This window comes from Gadus chalcogrammus, unplaced genomic scaffold (genome assembly GCF_026213295.1).
Source record: "Gadus chalcogrammus isolate NIFS_2021 unplaced genomic scaffold, NIFS_Gcha_1.0 GACHA106, whole genome shotgun sequence".
NCBI classification, from domain to species: Eukaryota; Metazoa; Chordata; class Actinopteri; order Gadiformes; family Gadidae; genus Gadus; species Gadus chalcogrammus.
In genome coordinates, this window is record NW_026613541.1 from 2501 (window position 1) to 30000 (window position 27500).

General features: G+C 45.7%; 2 protein-coding genes and 1 pseudogene across 4 annotated transcripts in view; 1 reads left to right on the plus strand and 2 right to left on the minus strand.

The window, feature by feature from the left end:
* Window positions 1-1644, minus strand: part of LOC130378856 (E3 ubiquitin/ISG15 ligase TRIM25-like) — a 2725-nt gene extending 1081 nt beyond the window's left edge. Inside the window, exons 1-2 of one of the 3 annotated variants that reach the window (XM_056585463.1) lie at window positions 1459-1643; window positions 214-1281 (exon numbers count right to left, since the gene is read on the minus strand). In XM_056585463.1, the coding sequence (XP_056441438.1) occupies window positions 407-1279 (873 nt within the window). In that variant the 5' untranslated portion in view covers window positions 1280-1281; window positions 1459-1643 and the 3' untranslated portion in view covers window positions 214-406. Of the gene's footprint in view, window positions 89-213 lie in introns of all 3 variants that reach the window. The other 2 variants (XM_056585464.1, XM_056585461.1) reach the window with 2 other exon arrangements.
* Window positions 1645-5774: 4130 nt separating this feature from the next.
* LOC130378857 (uncharacterized) overlaps window positions 5775-27500 on the plus strand; it is a 28265-nt gene continuing 6539 nt past the window's right edge. Inside the window, exons 1-3 of the mRNA XM_056585465.1 lie at window positions 5775-5858; window positions 7411-7641; window positions 8853-9037. Of these exons, the coding sequence (XP_056441440.1) occupies window positions 5775-5858; window positions 7411-7641; window positions 8853-9037 (500 nt within the window). The remainder of the gene's footprint in view (window positions 5859-7410; window positions 7642-8852; window positions 9038-27500) is intronic.
* Window positions 19646-27500, minus strand: part of LOC130378860 (histone-lysine N-methyltransferase PRDM9-like) — an 8252-nt pseudogene continuing 397 nt past the window's right edge.

The following is a 27500-nucleotide window of genomic DNA, read 5'->3' on the forward strand; positions in this document are numbered from 1 at the left end:
TGTGCAAGCATGCTACGTGTTTTTTTGGACTACATTTTTTAGTGTAAGGTTATCTTCTCAACCTTATTTTACACGGTGGCACTCATATCTTAAGGGAAAAACATCTGACATGTTTAATTTAGTTTGAATGTAAAATATTTCTTTATATTTGAAGAATATTTTAATATTGAATGTACATTTGACAGCCCTAAATCAAACCAAACAGACACTTACACTTGTGTGGAACTGATCTCAGGTCAGGCACCTTCTTCACCTCCATGTTCAGTGTCTCCTCCAGCTGATCCAGGGCTCTCCTCAAGGTCCCAACGTATGATGGAGGACGGACCTCCACCGTCGTCCAGTCCCTGGTGGGTGGAGGATCCTTCAGGGATCTGAAGGTCTGGAGGAGGTGGAGGTGGTCTTCAGTTTAGGTGAACTGCTTCACCTCTGAGCTTCTATTGGTCAGATCTTTTATTTCCTGCTCCAGCTCTTTGATGAGGCCTTCAGCTTCTTTCTCTGTGGATTTCAGTTTCTCTTGAACCGTTTTGTTGTGATCATCCAGACACTTTTCAACAGAGCGCCTCAGAGCAGTGAGGACCTGCACACCATCGGCTATCTCTCTGTCTGCGTCTGCTTTGCTGTGGTCCACCGTGTCTATGATGTCTTTAATCTTTCGTTGTCTCTCCTTGATCATCTGCTGAAGTTCAGCCTCTATCTTCCCCGGCTGGGCCGTCTTCACTTCATATTCCTCCTTCAGAGGTACAACAGGATGTGACTTGTGGTCTGTCACTGTGCAGAACTGACACACATACACCTGGTCAGTCTGGCAGAAGAGCTCCAGAAGTCGGTCGTGTTTCTTACACATCCTGTCTTCCAGACGGTCTAAAGGCTCGACCAGCTGATGTTTCTTCAGGCCTGCGACTCTCTGATGTGGCTCCAGGTGGGCTTGGCAGTAAGAGATAAGACACACCAGGCAGGACTTCACTGCCTTCAGCTGGGTCCCAGTACAGACGTCACAAGGAACTTCTCCGGGTTCAACGCAAGGCTGCTCTTTGACTCGTACAGAACTTCTAAACTGATCAACCATCCCTGATATGAGGGTATTAACCCGTAAAACAGGTCTTGTGTGGAACAGCTCGTTGCAGACAGGACATTTGTACTGGACCATGTCATCCCAGAACACTGTAATACAGGTTCTGCAGAAGTTGTGTCCACATGGTGTGGTAACTGGGCTGTTGAACACATCCAGACAGATGGAACAGGAGAAGTCCTCCTGAGACCACGATGTCGCAGAGGCCATTCCTAGAAAACTATTGTTAAATAAAGTTTAATCATTTATAATGTATAACAATGGTAAAATAGAGGTCGTAGCCAATCAGTAGTTTTGATTTGAGTAACAGCAGTGAACAGTGACAGGTGAGAGTACTCAACATATACACTAACGATTTCAACCCATACCTGATGATAGTAAAATAGTACCTTTCCTATTGATATGATCAATAAGTTACAGAAATGTATGATGAATCCCGGATCAGAGTGGAGTAAATTACCTGGGTCTTCTCACTGCTGTAATGAAGTGAGCATCACCAAACCTTCCGACTCGGTAACAAGGAAATTATCAGTTGGACCAGTTGACCCTCCTCTCAGACTAACCTCCTATTGGCTGCTGTTCCATGACATCACTGTACAGGTGTCCTGCTGCTCGAGGCGGAACAATGTCACTTCAATCAGGCATCTTGTTGGGCTGGATTGGATTGGGTTCATCTTGGAACAAACTTTACAGGCAGGTATTTAGAAAGGGCCAAGGTAAACACACACACACACACACACACACACACACACACACACACACACACACACACACACACACACACACACACACACACACACACACACACACACACACACACACACACACACACACACATTGTTAAAGCGATATAAGAGTTTTTAGTTCATTCACTTCGAGAATGCGACTGCTTCCTTCCTTCACTCGCAGTAACAACTTCTTCCTTTGTTCGTAATCGTCATGCAACTGCATTATTCAGAGGTCTAATAGTGCCATCTATTGGCCCAAACATGTAACTCCATCGTACATAAGTCACAGAATCATGAAAAGGGACTATACAAAATGCAAAAATGGGGGGTATACCACATTCTCCCCTGCTTAACTAAATGTCGTCCCGACATTTCCGGTTTCAGTCCATTCTGTTGTAACAATTTGATTACTTACAGGTTAGAGTCCATTATTCAAGAAATATATCTGATGACAGATTTCACATTACAGATATCTCACGCTAATGTTATGAGTTAAACAGTGGAAGTCATTGTGCACTACGACAACCATCTATTCACTCCGCTGTGTTCACTGGTAGCTTGTCTTGACTGGAATAGGCGTGACCTTTGACCTTATGTATAATCACATATCTCACACTTTCACTTATACTATTCACTCAAATCTCATCACATTTCCTCATTTCGTTGCATTATAAGAGTTTTTCCACAGTCTTTGTCTTTGCAACCTGTAAACACATTATCTTATTATCACCATTTCTTCTTCGGTATCCATGTGCGATTCTAATGTAGGAACTGACTTTCTTGTGGGCCTATATTAACTAAAAGTAGCTTTTCTTAAACCTCTTCTTCCTCAAAACACATTTTCAATCCATTACTTTAACTTAAACATGAACTTACAAATGACATCCATCCTAAACCCGGATGGGTTTAGCTGCTCTTGAGGTGGGGAAGGCAGGCCTTGTTCCTGGACTGGAGCTCGGCCATCCTCATCCAATCATCTGGCCCGTTTTCGGGCTCGTTCTCAGCTCCCACACAGGATGTACTTGTGCCTCGAAACGCGCTCACAAATGAATAAACAAGAGCTATGTACATGGACTTTTACTTTTTTTTTCAACATTTATCCAACACCAAGATCTCCAAGCTCTCTGAATAACTCACTGCGTGTTGGCGCGGTGGTGCTGGCGGCGCTCCGCCTGCACCCCGGCACACTCATCAGCCGGTCACCGCCGGCGGCCGTGGAGCCGGACAGCCCCATGGAGACAGGCCCGGCTGCCCCATGGAGACGGGCCCGGCTGCCCCATGGAGACAGGCCGGACAGCCCCATGGAGACAGGCCCGGCTGCCCCATGGAGACGGGCCCGGCTGCCCCATGGAGACGGGCCCGGCTGCCCCCTGGAGACGGGCCCGGCTGCCCCATGGAGACGGGCCCGGCTGCCCCATGGAGGCAGGCCCGGCTGCCCCATGGAGACAGGCCTGGCTGCGGGGCTGTTGGAGAGGTCGGGATGGTAGCCTGCGGAGGCCCGGCTGTAGAAGGTGTCTTCGTCCTCACCGTGGTGGGCGTTGTCGGACCCTCCGCGTCCGGGTGTTTTCTGTGGACGGGACGAGCGGTCAACTTTGATGTGCGACAGGAACCTCAAGGAGGGGACCTTTGAGCGTGGTGAAGCCCTGCTGGTGCTTGACTTTGAGTAAAGGTGCGTTGACTTGAGGCGCGCTGAGACACTGTTCCCCGTCGCCAAGTCTGCCGTTGTGTTCTCAAACCACACATAAGATCAACTCGTTTTAAACATTGCTTATCGACAGAACCTGAAATCTATTGGTTGCGTCATTCGGCACGCCGGGGTCAACGTTTTTAAACGTAAAGCAAGGCTCCACCGCGAGACAGCGGCGCAGGCTCAGGTGTTGGCTCCTCCCCCCCGGAAATTGCAGCGCCGCTTTCCCGACAGGAAAACGATGGAGTGGGTCGCATTCGACGCATCTCATGTGATCGCACCTCCATTCAGCTGATCAAATGGAATCTGGAATCCGGGAGCTCAACCAAAGATGTGAGGCTGTTGTCCATGTGGCGCTTTGTCCTTGAGCCAGAGATATTCATAAACAACAAGATATGAGCACCTGATACATCTTGACTCTGGTAAAGATCAAGCAAGGCTTCACATAAATCCTGAATGATTATGAATCCCGGGTAACTCCTAATGTTAACCGTAGCAGTGATGTACCATTAAACGAATACAAAAGGTAACAAAGGCCCTCCTAGTGTCCGCGGCCCACCTGCATGTTGGTCATGGTTGTGAAGTACAGGCTTTCCACAGAATCGGCTGCTCGATGATGGAAAAAATCATAATCACCATTACAACCAAATCAATCATCGAATTAATACATGTGTATTTTAAAACAATGTAGTGTAGTAATTTTAAGGTATTTAAATAAATATGATATTACAGGAGACTCCTTTGGTGAAACTTGCTGGTCTGGTATACGACTACTAGGGGGTGCCAAACGGCCGTTGTATGTAGGGGGTGCCAAACGGCCGCTCCCATCCTCCCCTACACAAAGGGTTATAAACATCGCAAAGACAAGCTTTAAGTAAATTAATTGATCAAATAAAATAAAAAATAAAAACGAAACCCTCCGCACTCTATTCAAATTGTTCCTTAATTAGATTCAATTAGTGCCTATTCAGCGGCGCGGCTGTTTAATTGAAGCCTCGTTGCCTTCAGGGTCTCTGGGTTAGGTTATGGTGACTCCTCATGACACTGCTTTTGATTCAGTGCCAAACCAGGAACCACCTGAGCAGGAGAAAGGGAATCTTTTGGCCATTGATGACGCTGTGGGGGGGTGATACCTTCTTAACGATTTTTTTTTTTTGGTGATTCAATTTGTTTTATTTTTTAGTTTCATTTCCCGGTGTCCAGGTTTTGAAGGCCTTTCGCTTTTTTTTGTCAGGAAGATCGTCTGTTGAGGAAAGGGATTTAGAGAATAAACAAGTTTTATGTGTTTATGAATCTGTCTGTCTGTCTCCCTTTCTCTCTCTTTCACTATCCACCTCTCACCTCTCGAAATGTGTTCATTTGAAATGTACACACACACACACACACACACAAACTAAAAAACACACACACACACACACACACACGCACACACACACACACACACACACACACACACACACACACACACACACACACACACACACACACACACACACGCACACACACACACACGAGTCAACACGCCCCTATCTTTCATATGTAATTGCAGTCTCATATGTAATTACACACCCTGTCTTGGTGCAGGGCGACACACACACACACACACACACACAAAAAACACACATTTAAAAAAATTAATTTGGCTTCAAGACCCTCTAGTTCTCATTCTCGTTCTCTCTTCTCCGTGGTTCCATTTGTCGCTATTTAGCGCATATGGAAGCAATCAAAAACAAAATGGAGGATGGCCCTTAAAAACAGTACTTAGCATGGTGTAGCATCTTACCCTAGCTCTCTGTGTTGTCTACGGGGAATGGGTTAACCTAGCGATGGTGAGTGCTTGGCACTTCTATGAACATCCTTACTGTACCCACAGAGATATATTGTTGTCTCTCTTTCTCTTCTTTTCACCCCTTAGAGACCTGGGACTGAAGACTGGGTCCAGGTCAGGACCCATCAGAGAGCTGGGACTGGAGACTGGGTCCAGGTCAGGACCCCTCAGAGACCTGGGACAGAAGACTGGGTCCAGGTCAGGGGGCAGGACCCCTCAGAGACCTGGGACTGAAGACTGGGTCCAGGTCAGGGGGCAGGACCCCTTAGAGACCTGGGACTGAAGACTGGGTCCAGGTCAGGGGTCAGGACCCCTCAGAGACCTGGGACTGAAGACTGGGTCCAGGTCTGGGGGCAGGACCCCTCAGAGACCTGGGACTGAAGACTGGGTCCAGGTCAGGGCCCCTTAGAGACCTGGGACTGAAGACTGGGTCCAGGTCAGGGGGCAGGACCCCTTAGAGACATGGGACTAAAGACTGGGTCCAGGTCAGGGGGCAGGACCCCTCAGAGAGCTGCTGGGACCCAAGGGGCTGGAGGGACATTCCAGGTGTGCTGCTTGGATAACCAACAGAAAGCTCTGGAGAAACATCTGCTCAGCTTGAAGGAGTTGAACTGAAGAAAGGGGAAGAACCATCGGCTGAACCAACACATTCTCACTCCGAGCACGTCGATTTTTGAATAACGGTCAGTGACCTTGTGCTTCTTTTTCTCGACGCATGGGGTTTTCAACTCGTTACAATGTAATCCCTCCACGGCAATATATGAAGCTATGAGCATTCATCCCATTGGCTAACGGGGGACCCGATGGCTGCACATAGAGACGCTATGAGCATTCATCCCATTGGCTAACGGGGGACCCGATGGCAGCACATAGAGACGCTATGAGCATTCATCCCATTGGCTAACGGGGGACCCGATGGCTTCACATAGAGACGCTATGAGCATTCGTCCCATTGGCTAACGGGGGACCCGATGGCTGCACATAGAGACGCTATGAGCATTCGTCCCATTGGCTAACAGGGGACCCGATGGCTACACATAGAGACGCTATGAGCATTCATCCCATTGGCTAACAGGGGACTCGATGGCTTCACATAGAGCCGCTAGGGTCAGAACATTCTCATTAATAATGAATGCACAGAGTAGGATTCACAAATGTATTTTGTGATTTATATATAAATTACTCTCTTCTCACAATTACATTTCAATGCACACAAATGAATATCGGTATGAATAAATATAATATTTATCAATAAAGAAAAAAAAAATTACAAACACATTTCTGATGCACACACATATGTACCTTGTTTTAAATAAATGTAATATAAATCCATGAATATATGAATTAAAAAAATATTAGCAATTTTCATCAAAATGTATTTGGATGTTGTTACATTTACTGTATATGCAAACTGTTAAACTTGAATTAACAACACGCTTTTCATTTGTGAACTTGTTTGCATTTGTGTGTGAACTGGACTGTATTTATATGCGGATTTTTGAGACTCCTGATGTCGCTGGATTCACAAATGCACATTATTTCGACAAGGAACTCTCTGTAGCCAATCATATGCCTCCCTTGTTTTCAGCAAATCACATGACTGCAGTGACTGTTTTTTTACATTGTCGGTGCCGTTTACTACTTTAACGGCACCGACAAACCCAAAACCCAGTCGAAACTAGATGGAAAAAGTGTGTAGCTAAACGTGAAGCAGCTTTTACTTCTTCGCCACCTAAATTGTTATGTACGATAATTAAAAAAAAACATGTTATTTCCCATAGACATTTGACAGAAGGAAACGGGAGGCTCTGAGGCTGGACTCAGAGGTCGGAACTGCTAAGGCGTTACCATAGCTCAGTTGCTCGGCGCAGTAACCCGTCTAATCTGTGCCATCCACCTACCCTTCCATACACTGACCTTGAGGTGATGGGAGGACTCTGGAACTGCCAATCGGCGGTCAAGAAGGCGGACTCGATTTCAGCCTACGCGTCCCCATAACCCTTCACTTCCTGGCCCTGACAGAGACCTGGATCACTCCAGAGAACTCTGCTACTCCTGCTGCCCTCTCCACCGTCTACTCATTCTCGCACACCCCTAGACCATCCGGGCGAGGAGGGGGGACCGTCTCCTCATCTCGCCCATGTGGTCCTACCAGGTCCTTCCACTAAAACACTTGGCCAGATCTGCGTTTGAACTCCACGCTGTCACGGTCACCATTCCTATCAAGCTCTCCATTGTGGTGATCTACCGTCCTCCAGGTCCCTTCCGTGACTTTTACGACGAGATGGATGCCCTCCTCAGCTGCTTTCCTGAGGATGGCACCCCACGCGTTATCCTCGGCGACTTCAACATCCTGCCAGAGAAGTTGCACTCACCTGAACTAACCAACTTTTTCGCCACCTTTGACTTGACACTAACCCCTTCTCCTCCCACACACAGGGCCGGGAACCAGCTTGACCTAATATTCACCAGGTCCTGCGGCACCTCTGCTCTCTCCGTTACCCCGCTCCCCGTGTCTGACCATCACTTTGTTGATTTTTCTCTCCCCTTGAAATCCTCTCCCTCCCTCCTCTCTAGTCACCACATTGTCAACACTCGCCGTAACCTCAAATCCCTCTCTCCCTCTACGTTGGCCTCTACTGTTCTGTCTTCACTTCCTTCTATCGAACGATTCTCTCAACTATCTACAGATGAATCATCAGACACTCTGCTATCCTCCCTCTCCTCCTCCTTGGATTCCCTCTGTCCCTTCCACTCCAGACCAGCGCGATCCTCACCGCCCCCGCCTTGGCTGTCCCATCCTCTGCAGACTTGTAGAGCAAAGTTGCGGGCAGCTGAGAGGAAAATGGAAGAGATCAGACTGTACTAATGATCTATCCCACTATCTTTCCTTCTTTCTGATTTCACCTCTAGTGTGTCAACAACCAAATCTGCCTTCTACCGGACAAAAATCAAACCCCAGGAAACCTCCTCAACCCTCCCTCACCCCCACCTCCTTCCTGCCTCACTGCTGATGACTTTGTTACCTACTTTACCCAGAAAGTGAAGGACATCAGCTCCTCTTTTATCCCTGCCTCCATCCTCCCTCCTCCAATCCCCTCCTCCTCTGTCTTTACCCAATTTATCCCTCTCACCTCTGACGAGGTCAACAGAATAATAACATCTAACCATGCCACCACCTGCCTCCTTGACGCTATCCCCTCCTCTCTCCTCCACGATGTCTCAAGCGACATCCTGCCATTTCTCACCTCACTTATCAACTCCTCCCTCACTTCAGGCATTGTTCCAGCGTCTTTCAAGACTGCCAGAATAAAGCCTCTCCTCAGAAAAACAACTCTTAATACCACCGACATCCAGAACTACTGACCGGTATCTCTTCTTTCATTCCTGTCTAAAACACTGGAACGTGCCGTTGCTAACCAACTGTCCTCCTATCTGTCATCTAACGACCTCCTTGACCCTCACCAGTCAGGCTTACAAGAAGGCACACTCCACTGAGACGGCTCTCCTCGCGGTGACCGATTCCCTCCGTGTCCACAGCTGGGTGAGTTTCACCACTTGCTCCAAGAACTCCGCCTGGATGACGGCCGGTTTCAGCGGTACTTTCGACTGAGTCGGGCCAAGTTCGATGACCTGCTAGCCCGGGTTGGTGCCAGGATCTCCCGTCAGGACACCAACTACAGGCGCTCCATATCAGCTTCGGAGCGCCTGTCTGTCCGTCTCCGGTAAGTTGCGGTTTCATAGCCTAATTACTCTATCAGCACATTCTGTAGTCAAAAACTATATACACAACGGGGAGAAATTGTTCGGGCGCGTGTTCTGATAGTGCATACATCTATTTCCAATGCTGTCAATGCTCCACCCAGTGTTTCAACAGTGTTTTTATATATTATCTATGGTTTCAACCTAAACGCAAATCTTCATATACATGCATGTCACCTGAGTTTTATATAAACAAAATAAATAAATGCATCATGGCTCCAACATATTCATTCTTGACCTCCTTGTCATGCTTTTGAAAATAAAATAAGCTGATGCAAATCGCTAGTCAAGACATATACCTGTGCAGTGATATCAGTAAGATAATTGGCCTACATATTTGGTATACAACTAAAATTCTCAATAAGGCTACAATAAATGATTCATGTGTTGCCGATTCCTGGCTACTGGCGATTCGTTCCGGACGATAGCCACCAGCTTCTGGGTCGGGGCCTCCACCGTGGCTTCCATCGTGTCCGATGGGGTGACGGCTATATGGGACTGCCTGGTGGAGGAGTCCATGGCTGTGCCCACTACCGAGGACTGGAGGCTGATTGCGCAGCAGTTCGAGGAGCAGTGGAACTTCCCTCTCTGTTGCGGTGCCATCGATGGGAAGCATGTTGTTCTGAAGGCCCCTGCGAACACCGGTTCGCAGTTCTTCAACTACAAGGGAACATTTTCCATTGTTCTCTTGGCAGTTGTCGACGCAGACAAGTGCTTCCGCATCATCGATGTGGGGGGCTAGGGGAGAACCAGTGATGGAGGAATTCTGGCCAACTCGGTGTTTGGTCAGGCCCTCCGAGCTGGCGATCTCAAGCTCCCTGCTGACAGTACTGTCAGCGGCTGCGCAGAGAGGACCCCTGCCTCATGTGTTTGTAGGGGACGAGGCCTTTCCGCTACGGACCGACCTCATGAGGCCATTCCCCGGACGCATCCTCCCCCGAGAGCGGCGCGTGTTCAACTACCGACTGTCCCGGGCTCGGTTGGTGGTTGAGAACGCCTTAGCGCCGTAGAACCGCCCACAAAGCTACTTGCGCTTTGCGCTTCCCACTTGCGTTTCAGACCGTTAAAATAGGGCCCATAGTATTAATTAGGGCTGTCAAATTAACGCGTTAATTTCGATTAATCAGGGGAGGATCAAGAAGTTACGAGAGAGAGAGAGAAGGGAGGGAAACAAACGGTAGGCTATACAGCTGTTTATAAACAGGCATAAAAGTGTCGTATTGGTATGCGATTAATTTAGATGAATTAATCACAGAGCCTGTAATTAATTTGATCAATTTTTTAAATTGCTTGACGGCACTAGTAGTATTCCATAAACCGTCTTCTTATCAGTTAAAGCTTAAACGGTTAGCCATAAACATAGTTGAACCCCTGAAATTAATGCTATACATCTTTGTCCTGTACATACCGCTCTGTGGTCTTGGGGCAGGGCCAGCCTCAGGGACAGGTACACGGGAAGGGCCAGCGGCAGGGACAGGGACAGGGGCAGGGGCAGGGACAGGGGCAGGAGCAGGAGCAAGAGCAGGAGCAGGAGCAGGAGCAGGGGCAGGGACAGGGACAGGGGCAGGAGCAGGAGCAGGAGCAGGAGCAGGGGCAGGGACAGGGGCAGGGACAGGGGCAGGAGCAGGGGCAGGGACAGGGACAGGGGCAGGAGCAGGAGCAGGAGCAGGAGCAGGAGCAGGAGCAGGAGCAGGAGCAGGAGCAGGAGCAGGAGCAGGAGCAGCATCAGCATCCTCTATATCAGACTCACTGCTGGGCTGGTCTATGTTATTGAGAAAGAAGACTTGTTTTTTTTTTGCTTGGATGATATATATCTATATTGCACATTAAAGATAGACAGAATCGTGCCGCCCTGTAAACCGTTCCTGTGGCCATAATACAGAAGCTGTACGTGTCTTCACTTGTCAACAAACCTGCTATGTGCGATGGCCCTGCTGCTGCCTCCTCAAGCTCCTCATCTTCTCCTGCCCCTGACAGTGAAGTCTCTGGAGCCCCGTCCTCCTCTACCTCCTCTGCCCCCAGAGGTAAGTTGCTGCTAGTCTCCCTCGGGGTGACAAAGGGGTCGAGGAAGGACAGGACCCCAGCGAATTTCCATCTCGTCACTGTCCCTGCCGCTGACCCGCTCTTTTTCCCCTCCTTTTCACTCTTTTTGTGTCGTAAGTAGGGTTGCCAACCGTCCCGTAAAATACGGAATCGTCCCTTATTTGGCAATTAAATGTTGCGTCCCGTATTGAACCAATACGGGACGCAATTTGTTCCGTATTTCCATAAATGTCCAATACACATGTCTGTCACACACACAAATACTAAATCTAACAATAATGATCAAAACAAAACACAGGGAATACTACGGTCAGCAAAATTGTCGCGGCGGGATCTACGCAAGACCCGCTCCGGTCATCTGTGTGTCTGCGCATGCGTGTGGTGGTCACGGTTGCCTAGCGACAGACACCACACACCGGTGTAAGTACCATATTGGCTCGGCTACCAGATCGGCTCGGGGTCCGTCGTCTGCTGATTACGTTACACAATATCATTGGCTGTACGCTTGAATGGGCGTAGGCTACATTGTGATTGGCTGCTAAGGGACAGTTGTGATTGGCTGTTTTGTGCTGTAGCTCTGGCTGTCGTCATAGCAACCACAGCGAGCACATGTGTGAGCGCGAGTAGGTCTGTCTAGTTTCGGGTTGTGTTGCCAGATTGGGCATATGTCCCGTTTTTCCAGCCTAACGTGATTCAAAGTAGCCAAATCAGGCTGAAAATGTGCCCAATCTGGCAACACGGACGGCTTATCTTAACAGCCAAGATGATTCCGAGGGATGTTTTGTTTTTAGAAGAAAACTATCCATACAGATAGGTTGGGAATGGTCTATGTTCAAAATGAAAGATCATTACAGGCTCTTTAATTTAAGCCATAAAAGACCTTATTGCTGTAGATAGCGTATTGTGTGACGTAATCAGCAGACGACTGACCCCGAGCCGATCTGGTAGCCGAGCCAATATGGCACTTACACCGGCGCTGCTCACAAAACCCGCGCCTTTTAAAAATGTCCACTACACCCGATACTCCACCACGTCCTCAAAAGCGTAAACGCTTGCAGAAGTACGGACGTGAGTGGGAAGACGCACATCCTTGACTGGACAGCGTCAGTGGAGATGTTTACAAGGCAAGTTGTAAAATATGTCGGCGAGTGTTTTCAGTGGCGCACGGTGGGCTGTCTGACATCAGACAGCATGCAACAGGAGAGCAACACTGCAGACACGAAAGATCACAGAAGACCCAAGCGTCAGTGTCACAGTTCTTCATACCCCAATCATCTCCTGAGGTTGATACGGTAGGGTACATTATGTTGTGATTGATTTCCTATCTGGTTGTGCTTTTGCCAGAACATCGCAGTGCATGGGCAGAGCCTATTTTAGTAAACTGTTGTGGTTTGATTGATTGTTTAGGATGTTGAGTTTTAAAAGTCGAATGACCGACCATTTATTTAATATACAGAAGTATATAAATATTATATATGGCCATTTAAAGAACAAATCATACTAATGGATTAACAGTTAATAAATAAATAAATACATTTGTTAAAAGAAAACCTTTATTCTTTAATATACATACATTTCCTAGATTAAAAATGTTTGTAGAGCTTTCTGTGTATTCTGTGTCACAATTTTTATATTTTTGAGGAATGCAGTGTTCAGTGATCATTACATCAATTATATTATTAGTGTCGATTAACTGTTTGGATGACCTGACTTCTTTTCGAGTGACAAGACAGGCAGCAGACAAATGTTCAATTTGATCAACAATATGTCATCCCACTCCTCCTCTCTATATTACCGCAGCTGAGGTGACACAGGTGTACCACACAGTAAGACACAACCTCAGCTACAACAGTGTTGACTGTGCACATAAACTGAATCAAAAGATTCTCCTGGATTCAAAAATTAAAAAAAAAAAATGTATAGGGACAACAATGGCAGAGTCAGTGGTTAAAGATGTCCTTGCTCCAAAGGCAGTGGCTGATGTTCTCAAGGCCCTAACATCAGATAAACCCCTCCCATTTTCCATTCAGACAGATGCATCAAATAAAGGAAACAGGAAGATGTTCCCCCTTGCTGTTCAATACTTCAGTCCAGAATGCGGGGTCACCAACAAAATGCTGGATTTCATTGAAAATGCAGATGAGTCCGCTGCTGGGATTGTAGCTCTCACAGAGCAGTCGCTTGACAAATTTGGCTTATCGTTGGATCATGTGACAGCATTTAGTGCACTGCAGACAACACAAATGTGAATTATGGAATTCACAACTCTGTCTTCACCAACTTGAAGAAGTAACAAAAAGATCTGCTGCAAGGAAACTGCCATGCCCATATTTTGCACAACACAGTGAAGCATGCTCTTGACCAGCTCACTGTAGATGTGGAAAATGTCGTATGCCTTCTTTTCCACATCTGCCAAACGAAGAGAATCACTCAAAGAGTTTTGTAGGTTTTGTGATGTTGAGTTCCAGGAAATTCTGCAACATGTCACAACCAGGTGGCTCTCCCTTAATCCAGCCATCACCCGGCTAATGCAAACCTGGATTGCACTGAAATCGTACTTCATCAACCTGGGGGGAGGAGTGTCCCAAACAACTTCGAGCATTGTTAAAGTTCAGTGAGGACTCAACTGAGGAAGATGGAGACATTGTGGAGGTTTACCTTCTTTTCTGCAATAATATCCTCTCTCTCTTTGAGGAAGTTGTAAAGAAGCTGGAGAGTGATGAAACCAACTGGGTTGAGTTATATTCCATCATGGAAAACTTCAAGCAAAAGCTCACACAGAGACGAGATTAACAGTTCTATGGCTACTTAACTAAATTGAAGATGCAGCATCTCCGTCCACTTGATGCTGACATGGCAAGGGCAGATTTTACTGCATTCCTCAACACAGCACTCTCATATGTTGAGAAATGGTTCAACTTTTCGGAACACTACTGGTTGTTCTCACTGCAACCTCTCTCTCTGCACCATGGCACCATGACCTTTACTGACATTGAGAGGGTGACCACCAAGCTCAACCTCATCCATAAAGTCAACATGGATGAACTTTATGATGAATGCTCCACAGCAAAACCCATTCTGAAGAGGCTCAAAGAAGATGCTGAAGATGAATGGAAGTCCAAAGGTGTGGCTGCCAGGTGGGTGGCTCTCTTTCGAGTAGCTGACCTGCCAAACATGTTGTCTATCACCAGACACATCCTGAGCATCCCAGCATCCACTGGATGTGTGGAAAGGATCTTCTCCAGAATGGCCAACAAATGGAGTGACTGCCGGAACAGGTGCTCCACAGAGCTCATGAGAAATGACATGAAGTTCTCAGTTTATTTAGTTTATATTTTAAAAGTTCATTGCTGCACACGCCACACAAAGAGATTTCATTCAAGATTTAATTGACTGCACTTTATAAAAGAATGTTATGTGGTAATAAAGCATTTCAAGCTTTAAGTATGACTAATTCCTTTCTTGATCAACCCTTTACTAAAAACACCAGCACAAAATAAAACATACCACTGCTGCGGCTGCGGGCGCCCCGCCCCACAGGAGTCGGGCCCGTGGTGGGCGTCCCTTATTTTAATTTCTGAAAGTTGGCAACCCTAGTCGTAAGTACCTGTCCCTGAGTGACTTCCACCTCCTGTGACATACGTCCACTGACAAGAACATATATACATATTAAGTTGTGTAACCTGACAAGCGGGACAGTCTGTTGTAGTAGTATCACTTAATATTACTGCTAACTGTTGCTACCGCTAACCGGCGCTAACTTTTTTCATAGTAGAACACAACCGATAGCTGAAGCTAGGGCTGGGCGATTTGGCCTAAAAATAAAATCTCGATTTTTTCTAACTGATGGACGATTTTCGATTTAAACCTCGATTTATTTTTTCTGTTTTTCTCTAAACAAATTCCATTGAAACCCATGTACGTGTGTGGCGCTTATGGGGTGTCGCACCACACTCACCAACGCAGGGGTCTACAACCCGCTGATTTAAGAGTATCACGATTATCAACAATCATGGAAAGCTGAGTAGGTTTATCAGTTTTAATAACAGTATGAACAAATAGAACACAAAAATGACAAGTTGTCCTTTGTATATCTATAGTAGCAATAGCACATGCTAAACAAGGACAACATCTACTCAGAATAATTGAATGAACTGTTTACATCCATGGCTAATCAGTGCATGAGAAGGAGATGACAGGAGACTAATGTTTCACTCTTTCAATTGCTCTAATTTGAGCTCTTACTGTTGTTATCTAACATACCAAACAGTAATTTAATTGTGTAAAAGTGTGAAATTACTGCCCCTTAAAAATGACCATGAATTAGCTATACTCTCATTTGCATAGTGATTAACATTATGAATTTAAATTGTGTATACCAACTGTATGTTGGCTGACATTTACCTATAACTTTTTTTCCCTCCACTCTAACCAAGGATGCCTGTTTTTAAATTCCCTAGCCTGACACCCAGTCTGAAAGGCTGGCCAGGGGTTCTCATCTAAAAGTAACAAGGAGATATAAAGTGGGATTAAAACATTGTCTTCTGTTGACTACTTATTATGTGGTTTACACATTAATATGGGAGGACTGGACACACGCACGCACGCACGCACGCACGCACGCACGCACGCACGCACGCACGCACGCACGCACACACACGCGAGAAGGAGGGGCTCGGCCCGCTAACTAAAGGTGCGAACACACCAAGCGCGTACCTCGCGTACCATGTACGCGCGTAACGCACCTAAAATGTTGCTTGACCATTTTGTGTCAAAAATGGTCAGATACGCGCGTACGCATACGCGCGTAGATGAGACCCAAACCCCCCCCCCCCCCCCAGCCTGTGGCTGCGCTGGATTTAGGAGTCCGAGGAAGGAAACCCAAACGCCGCTGTGTTTGGGTCGATGATAGAGCTTGGATCGGGTTAGATTAAATAATCTCGGATATAAATAACAATAATCGGGTTAAATAACTTCACATGGTGTGTTTCCAGCATTCGTAGTGTTGATCAGCAGAGAAATAGTCCGCCAAGACGTTGAGGTTGCTTAGCAATCAGAGACTCTGTCCATGCAAGTGAACGGAGCGTTCACTCTTCGTCATAACTATCAAACCAAACATCCTTCACATTCACCGAGCGAACATTATGAAAGTAAAATGCACATTTCTCGCTAGAAATGTTTCCATAAACGCATTTAATGGCGTAACTATGTTACTATTTCCACCCAGAATAAAGAAAGTTGCCGGCCGTGGCTGCCATGGACATGGCTGCGCTGGAGTCCGAGGTAGGAAACCCAAACGCCGTCGCGTTGGGTGATAGAGTTTAGATCGGATTAGATTAAATAATCTCGGATATAAATAACAATAATCGGGTTAAATAACTTCACATGGTGTGTCTGGTGTGTTTCCAGCATTCGTAGTGTTGATCAGCAGATATATAGTCCGCCAAGACGTTGAGGTTCCTTAGCAATCAGACTCTGGCCATGCAAGTGAACGGAGCGTTCACTCTTCGTCATAACTATCAAACCAAACATCCTTCACATTCACCGAGCGAACATTATGAAAGTAAAATGCACATTTCTCGCTAGAAATGTTTCCATAAACGCATTTAATGGCGTAACTATGTTACTATTTCCACCCAGAATAAAGAAAGTTGCCGGCCGTGGCTGCCATGGACATGGCTGCGCTGGAGTCCGAGGTAGGAAACCCAAACGCCGTCGCGTTGGGTGATAGAGTTTAGATCGGATTAGATTAAATAATCTCGGATATAAATAACAATAATCGGGTTAAATAACTTCACATGGTGTGTCTGGTGTGTTTCCAGCATTCGTAGTGTTGATCAGCAGATATATAGTCCGCCAAGACGTTGAGGTTGCTTAGTAACCAGAGACTCTGTCCATGCAAGTGAACGGAGCGTTCCCTCTTCGTCATAACTATCAAACCAAACATCCTTCACATTCACCGAGCGAACATTATGAAAGTAAAATGCACATTTCTCGCTAAAAATGTTTCCATAAAAGCATTTAATGGCGTAACTATGTTACTATTTCCACACAGAATAAAGAAAGATGTCGGCCGTATGCTTCTGTCCAAGCTCACTACTCTCTGCCAGTGACGTCGGGTCAAGCTCAACGCTGATTGGCTATTGCGGCGCGTATGAGCGTAAAAAGTTCAATTTTTTGAACTCCTCGCGTACGCGCGTATATGTACGCGCGTATATGTACGCGCGTATATATACGCGCGTATATGTACGCGCGTATATATACGCGCGTATATATACGCGCCTCATACGCCCCTAACGCGAGTAAAATGTTGCTTTACGCGTGTACGCGTCTCATACGCGCGTAAACCAATGGTTCCCTATGGAAAAATTGCCAATTTTATACGCGTCGTACGCGAGTAACGCGCTTGGTGTGTTCGCACCTTAACGTGCAGAGATGCAGGGGCAGCTTCGCGCTTCGTAACAGAGACAGGGCAGAGCGCGAGCGCGCAGCGGGAATTTTATGAATGGTGAATGTAGGAGATAACTTCCCCTGCTTAAAGTATTTTATTGCAGTTATACCAAACCGATATTTCCGAAAAATAAACACAGAAGTGAAAGATCTGTCACAAGACGATTGATACGTATCCGTGCACATTTTTAAGTGGGTATACGCAAATCCTGGTGCGTTCCTAGTGGGTATACGGCGTATACCTGCGTATCACGTAGACTACACCACTGCTTGTAACTAAGAGAACACACATGTGAGTTGTTGATCACAAATTATTTGTATACATAACGTCATCTTTGCAAAAGACGTTTAACTGAAAAGTGTTTAAATCGACCCGGCTCTCCCCCAAGTCTGTCGGGGGCGAGGTGAATGTGATTGCAGTAGGCTGAGTTTTGCGCGCGTTCTGGAAAGTGAGAGAGGAGGCTACTACGGAGTCTATTCAGCAAAACAAATCGGAAGAGTCTAGAACTGTTTTTAAATCGCGATTTTTCGGTTCAGCCATTTCACAAACCGTAGGAAAGAAAAAATGCAAATTAATCGATTAAACCGAAAAAATCGCCCAGCCCTAGCTGAAGCCAAGCAAAATACACACACACATTATTCACTGATCTTACCAGGACAGCCAGTATCCTCGGCCACGTCGACCCACGCCCTCTCTTTCTTGTTCCTGTCCCTGTACGACACCATTGTGGTATTGTAGAGGAGAGGACGGCTGCACACAGCGATGATTAGGTTTTGGTCCATCATTGCGGCTCTGTCCTCTCCGTCTCTCTGCCAGTGACATCGGGTCAAGCTCAACGCTGATTGGGCCACTCGGCTAATCGTCATGCGTATGAGCGTAAAAAGTAAAAAATTTTGAACTCCTCGCGTACGCGCGTATATATACGCGCGTATATGTACGCGCGTACATATACGCGCGTATATATACGCGCCTCATACGCCCCTAACACGAGTAAAATGTTGCTTGGTACGCATGATACGCGTGTACGCACCTCATACGCGCGTAAACCAATGGTTCCCTATGGAAAAATTGCCAATTTTATACGCGTCTATACGCGAGGTACGCGCTTGGTGTGTTCGCACCTTTAAATGTAAAATGTAAATGTAAATATGGGAAAGTTGCTTCATTTTGTCTATATGCTACTACAGGCCGAAAGACAAAATTAATATGTAACTTACTTGCTCCTTTTAAGTATAACATTGCTTGGGGAGTCCAATTCCTCCAACAACTCTGCTAGTTAGCGATCTATCTCTTCTCTACGTGTAGTTGTGTTGCGCGAATGCTGCTGAGGGAGGTAGCCTATTTGATTGATTCGCTGAATTGTCCAATCATGTGGTGATAAAAAAAAAGAAAAGCGATACCATTGGCCTGGGGCGCACTGGTGCGACCCGAGGGCGAATTTTCTTGCGCCAATTAAAAGCTGTCTCTGCTTGATAGACAGCAAAAAGTTAGCGAGTTTACATTGACTTCAACGTGGCCGGCGCCCCTGACTTGGAGGAGGGCGTTCAGACGCATTTAAATGGTTGCTGGCAGTGACAAGTATGTCACACAATTAAACGAGGATAAACGCTATGCATAATTGTTGATTTATTTTGTGTTGATAAAAGTTGATTAATAGTTGGCAGATATATTGAAGTGAATATTTCACGGAGGGGCGGCGCCCTAGCGCCCTCTATTGACCCACCGCCACTGGTTGATATATCCATCATTTGTTCACTGTATCAGCCTACCAAATCACAGGCCTCTTCAACGGTTTAAATCAGACATCCTTTTTTTCTCACTTCCATTGAAGGACGGTGAATAGTAATTATTATTGCAAGATTGAAACATAATTATCAATAATGAATTCAAAATGTCACTGAATCCGGGGAAGGGGAACATCTTCGTGGAGCTGTGGTTCCCTCTGGTGGTCAGTAACGAGACCTCAGCTCATCCGCTGCATCCTACGTTATGCATAACAGCATATCAAATATAATTCACCAACATGTTGGACTGCTTCTATTCTATCCAGACACAACCAGACATCTCAACACTGCATATCTGATTTTATTTGAATTTCTACAGGATATATAAATAAATAAATACCGGTACATACAAATGTAATAAATATAACAATGAAGTCAAATCTACGATACCTTACTAACAACATTATCTCTCTCAAACTATTTTTTTTCTGAATTTTTTTTGGGTAAAAACCTTCACTCATACAGACATGAATATAAATAAATACATAAAGTTGATAAGATAAACAATTAACCGTTCATGTGCCCTTTTAACATATAACAGCAAGAACCATGTTTGATTAGATTTTGAACAGATGTCTGGGAACCATTTAGTTTCTTCACATGTTTGTTTGGGTGGAGACTCCTCTGTGAAGTTGTTGGTGTCTCTTGAGATGACCAGATCTACTAAACGTTTTCCCACACTTCTGACAGTGGTATGGTTTCTCTCCTGTGTGGATGCGCTGGTGTCTCTTGAGTTTACCAGATTGACTAAATGTTTTCCCACACTGTTTACAGTGGTATGGTTTCTCTCCTGTGTGGATGCGCTGGTGTCTCTTGAGTTTACCAGATTGACTAAATGTTTTCCCACACTGTTTACAGTGGTATGGTTTCTCTCCTGTATGGATGCGCTGGTGTACAGTCAGATGACCAGACTGACTAAATGTTTTCCAACACTGTTTACAGTGGTATGGTTTCTCTCCTGTGTGAATGATCTGGTGTCTCTTGAGTTCGTGAGATCTACTAAATGTTTCCCCACACTGTTGACAGTGGTATGGTTTCTCTCCCGTGTGGATGCGCTGGTGTCCCTTCAGACTATGAGAGCGACTAAAGGTTTTACTGCACTTCTCACATCTGTGGCGTCCGGCTCCTTCTGCTGGAATCTGGCTCGTGCTTTGGACGGTTCCCGGGGAGGCTCCGATTGGTTCTTGATAGGAGGCTGCGACGTATGGGAGGAGACTAGGCTCCACCTTGATTTCTCCACTCCTCAGCAGTCGGCCGTACAGGTCGCCATGGCTCCTCTTCATGTGTTTGTGGAGGAAGATCTGAGACGTGTAGGAGTACGGACACTCGGGACAGGGGAAAGCCTGTGCTGGTGTCAGCTGGGATCTCCCTCCTAGGAGAAAGAGAGAGTCATATGTATTTTATTTTTGAGAGTGCTGCTGATGGCTGGTTTAAGCAGCCTCACCTGGCCAGAGTCAGGTGCTTTAGGCTTTGGGGCTTGATAAGGCTGCACATCCTAATCAAGCATACCTGAATTTGTATAATTGGATTGTTTTTTTGAAACCTCCATGGTACTTTATATTTTTCATTTAGACATTTTTCCAAGTAAGAATATATTTCCTATTATGTTGTCATCTTTTGTTTATTATATTTGAATTTATGTTAAAACTTTACAATTTCCTGTATAATTTCTTAACTGCTTTGTTAATGTAGATGTTTATTGTCCAAGCTCTTTTGAATTAAAATGAGAGATGTGGTCATGAAGTGCCGCATAGAAACCAAACCCTGACAGAAAGACAGACTTGAAGGCAGACCTTTAGTAGAGCTCTTGTTGTTCCACAGTCGATCAAATCCGATTCCCAGATGTCTGGCGTATTCGTCCCCATACCAGACCAAGAGCTCTGCTCCTGAAGTCACGAGGCCACAGGAGCGATACAGAATCCCTCCTTTGTGCTGAAACGCTATTAGGTTCTGTTCCTCTTCATTACGAGCACAATTGACGTACCTAACACACAGACAGGTACGTCAACACACCTTTACAGTGTATCTTCTGCATATGTCATAGCAACACAGAAAATATTGTGGATCTAATCAGATAACAGACATGGAGAAATATAAATGTTATCAATCAAGTAATGTAAGTAAGAAAATTGTGAACATTATTAATGCAGTAGATGGTTTAAAAGTGAATAGGGTCCTACCTCATCCAGTTAGAAAGTGTCTCTCTCTTTGCATCAATGTAATCATTGTGTCTGCTATTGTAGATCTGGAGAAATTTGTTAATCAGACTCTATGCCATCCAATAAACTCACACAAGCACACACACAAGACTAGATCAAAATAAATGAATACAAACACACTGACCTCCCAGGAGTATCCACTCTAGGGCTCCCTCTTCATCGGTCCTGTGTCCTTCGTAGGGTCCAAAGTGTGTTCCAATGGGAAGGCCACCGTCGCCACAGTAAAACACCCCTAGACCGGCCCCAGGGATCCCAGAATCTCTGATCTACCCCACATGAGACAGAGATGGAGAGAGGAGGAGAGTCGTAGAGTGAGAGGAATACATAGAGGGAGGGAGAGGTGGAGGAGGGAGGAGAGATAGAATACAAGAGAGGTAGAGGAGAGCGAGATGGAGAAACATGGAGAAGAGGGATGTAGAGAGAATGAGGCAGGGAGAGACAAAGAGAGGTGAGAGGAATGGAGAGAGGAAGAGAGGTGGTGAGATGGAGGGGGGGGAGAGGAAGATAAGATATGATAAGAAATGAATGGAGATGTGTAGTTGGGAAACAAGTGAGAAAGAGAGAGATTTAGACAGGAAGAGGGAGGGAGGAAAGGAAAGAGGGGGTTGGGACAGGGGGGGAGTTCAGAGAGGGAGTCACAAAGAGAGGCAGATAGAGGGAAATGGGGGGAGAGAGGGAGAGATAGACGGAAAGAACGATTCAGGAAGAAGAACCATTGGGGGAGAGATATATCCATCTGCTTTGGCAATATAACTGTTCACATTACTGTTTTTATATACATTAGCTGGGAAATGTATTAAACAATGAATGTTATACTGTCTCATTGGACGGGGAGAACTTTGTTGTGTTAAAGTACGACATCTACCTCAAACCCAGCGGGCAGCGTCTTCTTGGCTCGGTCTTTCTCTCGGACAGCAACGGGGCGATCGATCAGCCACGAAGACGATAGGACCGTGGACCTCGCACTCTTCGAGGAAGAAAGTCCTACACTCATCACAGACTGGAGAGTTCATTTATTTATTATGTCCAAAAGAGCTTCAGCTACAAATCTATATTAAATAGACAGAAACAGGAAGATTAAAAATTGGTTTGTGAATGAAAAAGAGGTGGGGAGAGAGAGACAGAGACAGAGACAGAGACAGAGACAGAGACAGAGACAGAGACAGAGACAGAGACAGAGACAGAGTGAGTGAGCCCTCTTACAGAAGTAGTCATCATCCTTAGGTACTTCCGGTTCTTGGTAGTTAACTCTGAGAACATTTCTCAGGTTCGTCTCTCTTGAATAAACACTTGAGCCCTGCAAATGTTCATGGAGAACTGATTCACACACACACACACACACACACACACACACACACACACACACACACACACACACACACACACACACACACACACACACACACACACACACACACACACACACGCACACACACAGTTACAGACATACGTGCACAAAAAGGTGTTATTGCAGGGAAGCAGTGGTGGGATCAGAGCTAACCCAAGGAGACCTCCTCCTGGACTGCAGAGCCCCTCTCTACTCCTCCTCCGGGGGGGTCGATCTCTGGATGAGAAGGAGTGGTCCCTCCAGAGACCTCCTGGTCACTCCGGCCCCGCCCTGAGAGACTCTGACAGACAAAACGTCTAGTTAGGAGTACTCCTTGTTTTATTAATGTGGGTAGGTGCTAGGGCTGTACGGTATGGACTAAAATGTACATCACGGTAGGGCTGGGCGATAACTTGATTACAATTATTAATCGCGATAAATCTCACGTCGATTACGACAATAAGCATTAGACATAAATGCTCGATATGGAAAAAAAAAATATATATATACCGTAATTTTCGGACCATAAGCCGCGCCTTTTTCCCCATTTTTCGAGTCTGCGGCTTATATAACGGTGCGGCTAATCTATGGATTTTACAGGTTACAGACGAGTCCACCGACTTTAACTCTATCGGTGCGGCCACACCAAACGCGTTACTCGCGTTGGATAACGCGAGTACGCGCCTAACCTGACGTGGTTGTGTGGTGGTTCAACGCTTCCAACGCGTCAATGCGCCAACGCAGCTAGATGAGTCCATGTCCATGCAAGTGAACAGAGCGTTCCCTCTTCGTCATAACTATCAAACCAAACATCCTTCACATTCACAGAGCGAACATTATGAAAGTAAAATGCACATTTCTCGCTAAAAATGTTTCCATAAACGCATTTAATGGCGTAACTATGTTACTATTTCCACCCAGAATAAAGATAGTTGTCGGCCGTGGCTGCGCTGGAGTCCGAGGTAGGAACCCCAAACGCCGCCGTGTTTGGGTGATAGAGTTTAGATCGGGTTAGATTAAATAATCTCTGATATAAATAACAATAATCGGGTTAAATAACTTCACATGGTGTGTCTGGTGTGTTTCCAGCATTCGTAGTGTTGATCAGCAGAGAAATAGTCCGCCAAGATGTTGAGGTTGCTTAGCATCCAGACACTCAGTCCATGCAAGTGAACGGAGCGTTCCCTCTTCGTCATAACTATCACACCAAACATCCTTCACATTCACCGAGCGAACATTATGAAAGTAAAATGCACATTTCTCGCTAAAAATGTTTCCATAAACGCATTTAATGGCGTAACTATGTTACTATTTCCACCCAGAATAAAGATAGTTGTCGGCCGTGGCTGCGCTGGAGTCCGAGGTAGGAACCCCAAACGCCGCCGTGTTTGGGTGATAGAGTTTAGATCGGGTTAGATTAAATAATCTCTGATATAAATAACAATAATCGGGTTAAATAACTTCACATGGTGTGTCTGGTGTGTTTCCACCATTCGTAGTGTTGATCAGCAGAGAAATAGTCCGCCAAGACGTTGAGGTTGCTTAGCATCCAGACACTCAGTCCATGCAAGTGAACGGAGCGTTCCCTCTTCGTCATAACTATCAAACCAAACATCCTTCACATTCACCGAGCGAACATTATGAAAGTAAAATGCACATTTCTCGCTAAAAATGTTTCCATAAACGCATTTAATGGCGTAACTATGTTACTATTTCCACCCAGAATAAAGATAGTTGTCGGCCGTGGCTGCGCTGGAGTCCGAGGTAGGAAACCCAAACGCCGCCGCGTTTGGGTGAAGAGTTTAGAATAGAATAGAATAGAATAGACTTTATTTGTCATTGTGCATTGGATACACAACGAAATTTGTTTGTGCAACCACTAACAAAAGTGCAGTTGTGCTGGGTGGAGGGTAGGAGTGTAGTGTGATTATTAAGTTCTGTGATGGCCCTGGGGATGAAACTGTTCTGCAGTCTGGAGGTGCGGGCTGTAGTGGCCCGGTAGCGCCTGCCAAAGGGTAGCAGGGTGAAGATCGGGTTAGATTAAATAATCTCTGATATAAATAACAATAATCGGGTTAAATAACTTCACATGGTGTGTCTGGTGTGTTTCCAGCATTCGTAGTGTTGATCAGCAGAGAAATAGTCCGCCAAGACATTGAGGTTGCTTAGCATCCAGAGACTCTGTCCATGCAAGTGAACGGAGCGTTCCCTCTTCGTCATAACTATCAAACCAAACATCCTTCACATTCACAGAGCGAACATTATGAAAGTAAAATGCACATTTCTCGCTAAAAATGTTTCCATAAACGCATTTAATAGCGTAACTATGTTACTATTTCCACCCAGAATAAAGAAAGATGACGCGACGCTTCAACGCATGTAACGCATCTACGCGCCTATACCAATGGTTCCCTATGCAAAAATGCCGAGTTTGGACGCCCCTAACGCGAGTAACGCGGTTGGTGTGGCCGTACCGTATGGGCTCTATGACCGGTCCGCGCCCCGCCACCAGTGGCGGGGCGCGGACCGGAGGAGTGCAGAGGTAGTGGGGACAGAAAATGCAGCTGCAATAGTTTGCTGACCTGCAATAGGTTTCATCTTTTTCTTTGGTGGCATTTTTGCGTTCTCTCTTCTCTGCCTGTTTCTCGAGAAAAACGGGATCTCGTTGGAAGCGCGATGTATGCGCAGGCGCCGTTTGGGCATAACAATATGGCGGCTGCCGTTCAATGTAGTTTTCATCACCACCACCGGATTATGTTTCATTTATTTCATTACAGCACGTCCCCTAAAACGTTACAACATAATCGACACGAATGAGCACAGCATCGAGCAGTGGAAACGTGGGTTTATTTACTATGAAGTTCGTATTTTTAATTGTTGAAATGAAATCAGCGGTGACGAGCTAGTTGTTTTGGTAGCGGCTAAATTAGCATGTCGCGATACTTTGTACAGGGGATCACGTCTGCGCCGAGTAGATGCGCAGAGGGTTGAAACAGCGCTTGTCCGGTCTGCTCACAAGAAGGTTTCTTTGGCCAGTTACTGTGATTAAACACGAGTTGTTTAATGTTCACAATGTATCGTTTTTCATGGGGAAAATGACATGCGTCCCCGGGACGCATGGATAGTGAGTTTAGTGCGTCCTTTCAGATTTAATGCGTCAGGGACGCAGGACGCGTACCTAGCAACATCACTGCACCCGTGGCTTATAGTCCAGTGCGGCTTATCTATGTACACATCATTCAATTTAGCTGCTGCGGCTTATACTCAGGTGCGCCTTATAGTGCGGAAAATACGGTATATATATATTTTTTTTTAATTAAAAAAAAAAAACATTTCTGATATGGATTTACCTGACAGCCAATTCGGCAGAAATAAACAAAATAGTCAGATCGCAGTTTTGCGGTTAATGCCTAAGTACACGCCCATTCCCTGGTGCATGTTTGAGCTTCCGTTACACACACACACACACACACACACACACACACACACACACACACACACACACACACACACACACACACACACACACACACACACACACACACACAATCAACAACAATGAAAATAAGAGAAAAGAAAATATATATATATTTTTTTTAATATTATATATCGTGATTAATATCGAGATCGAAAAAATAATCGTGATAACATTTTTTGCTATATCGCCCAGCCCTATATCATGGTAAGATTTGAGGAATAGACGGTAACGGTATTATATCACGGTATGTTCATTTTATCTTAAATTTCGATATAAATGCCTCTGAAGGGGGAAAAATACTGAAAAAAAAACAAAAACACAAATGTTTAATAGTATGGATTTGTTTCTCCACTTGCTTGCGGACCTTGCCGTATAGTTTTGGCATCTCAATTTGGCTGAAGTGTGTGCGGGCATGTAACGCGTACCTGGGATCGAGTGTTTTGACCATCTCTTTAAAGCCCTTTCTATCGACAGTTTGAAAGGGAACCATGTCCTTAGACAGGTAAACAGTGACAACGTTTGTCATCTCGTTCCACCACTGGCATTTTGTTGTAAGGACTGGCTTTCAAAATGCCTGCGGAAGCAATGTCTGATTGCAGAGACGGCTTCACGCTACCAGCGTCTGTCTCGTACATTGTGGAATGAGAGCTCGTGAAGGGACTATTGCGCAACGCAGGAGGGCTTGCTGCGCGCCTGCGTGCTCGCGCAATAGCATACGGCCTGAGAAGGCAGTATCGCTGTCAATCTGTCCCTGGGAAAAGTAACGTGGTGCCGAATTGAAAAAGGAACTATGTTTCGTTACCATATTTTCAGTAGTTGCTCGTAACTTTACTTTTTACATGAAAAAGTAGTTAGGGAACTGTATTAACGCATTACTTACTTTGTTACGCGTTACACACAACATTGTCTACCGGTCACACCGGTCTCACGGTAACGTCAAAATCCATACCGTAGCGCAAATTCACACCGGTATACGTTCAGCACCGTTTATACCGTACACCCCTAGTAGGTACCTTACCTCCTAGCAACAATACGTCTAAGGTTATACATCGTGCTGGTGTCATTAATACCCTTTATCCATGAGTCTGCTGTCAAACGGACATGAAGCAGGTCTCGTACCATAG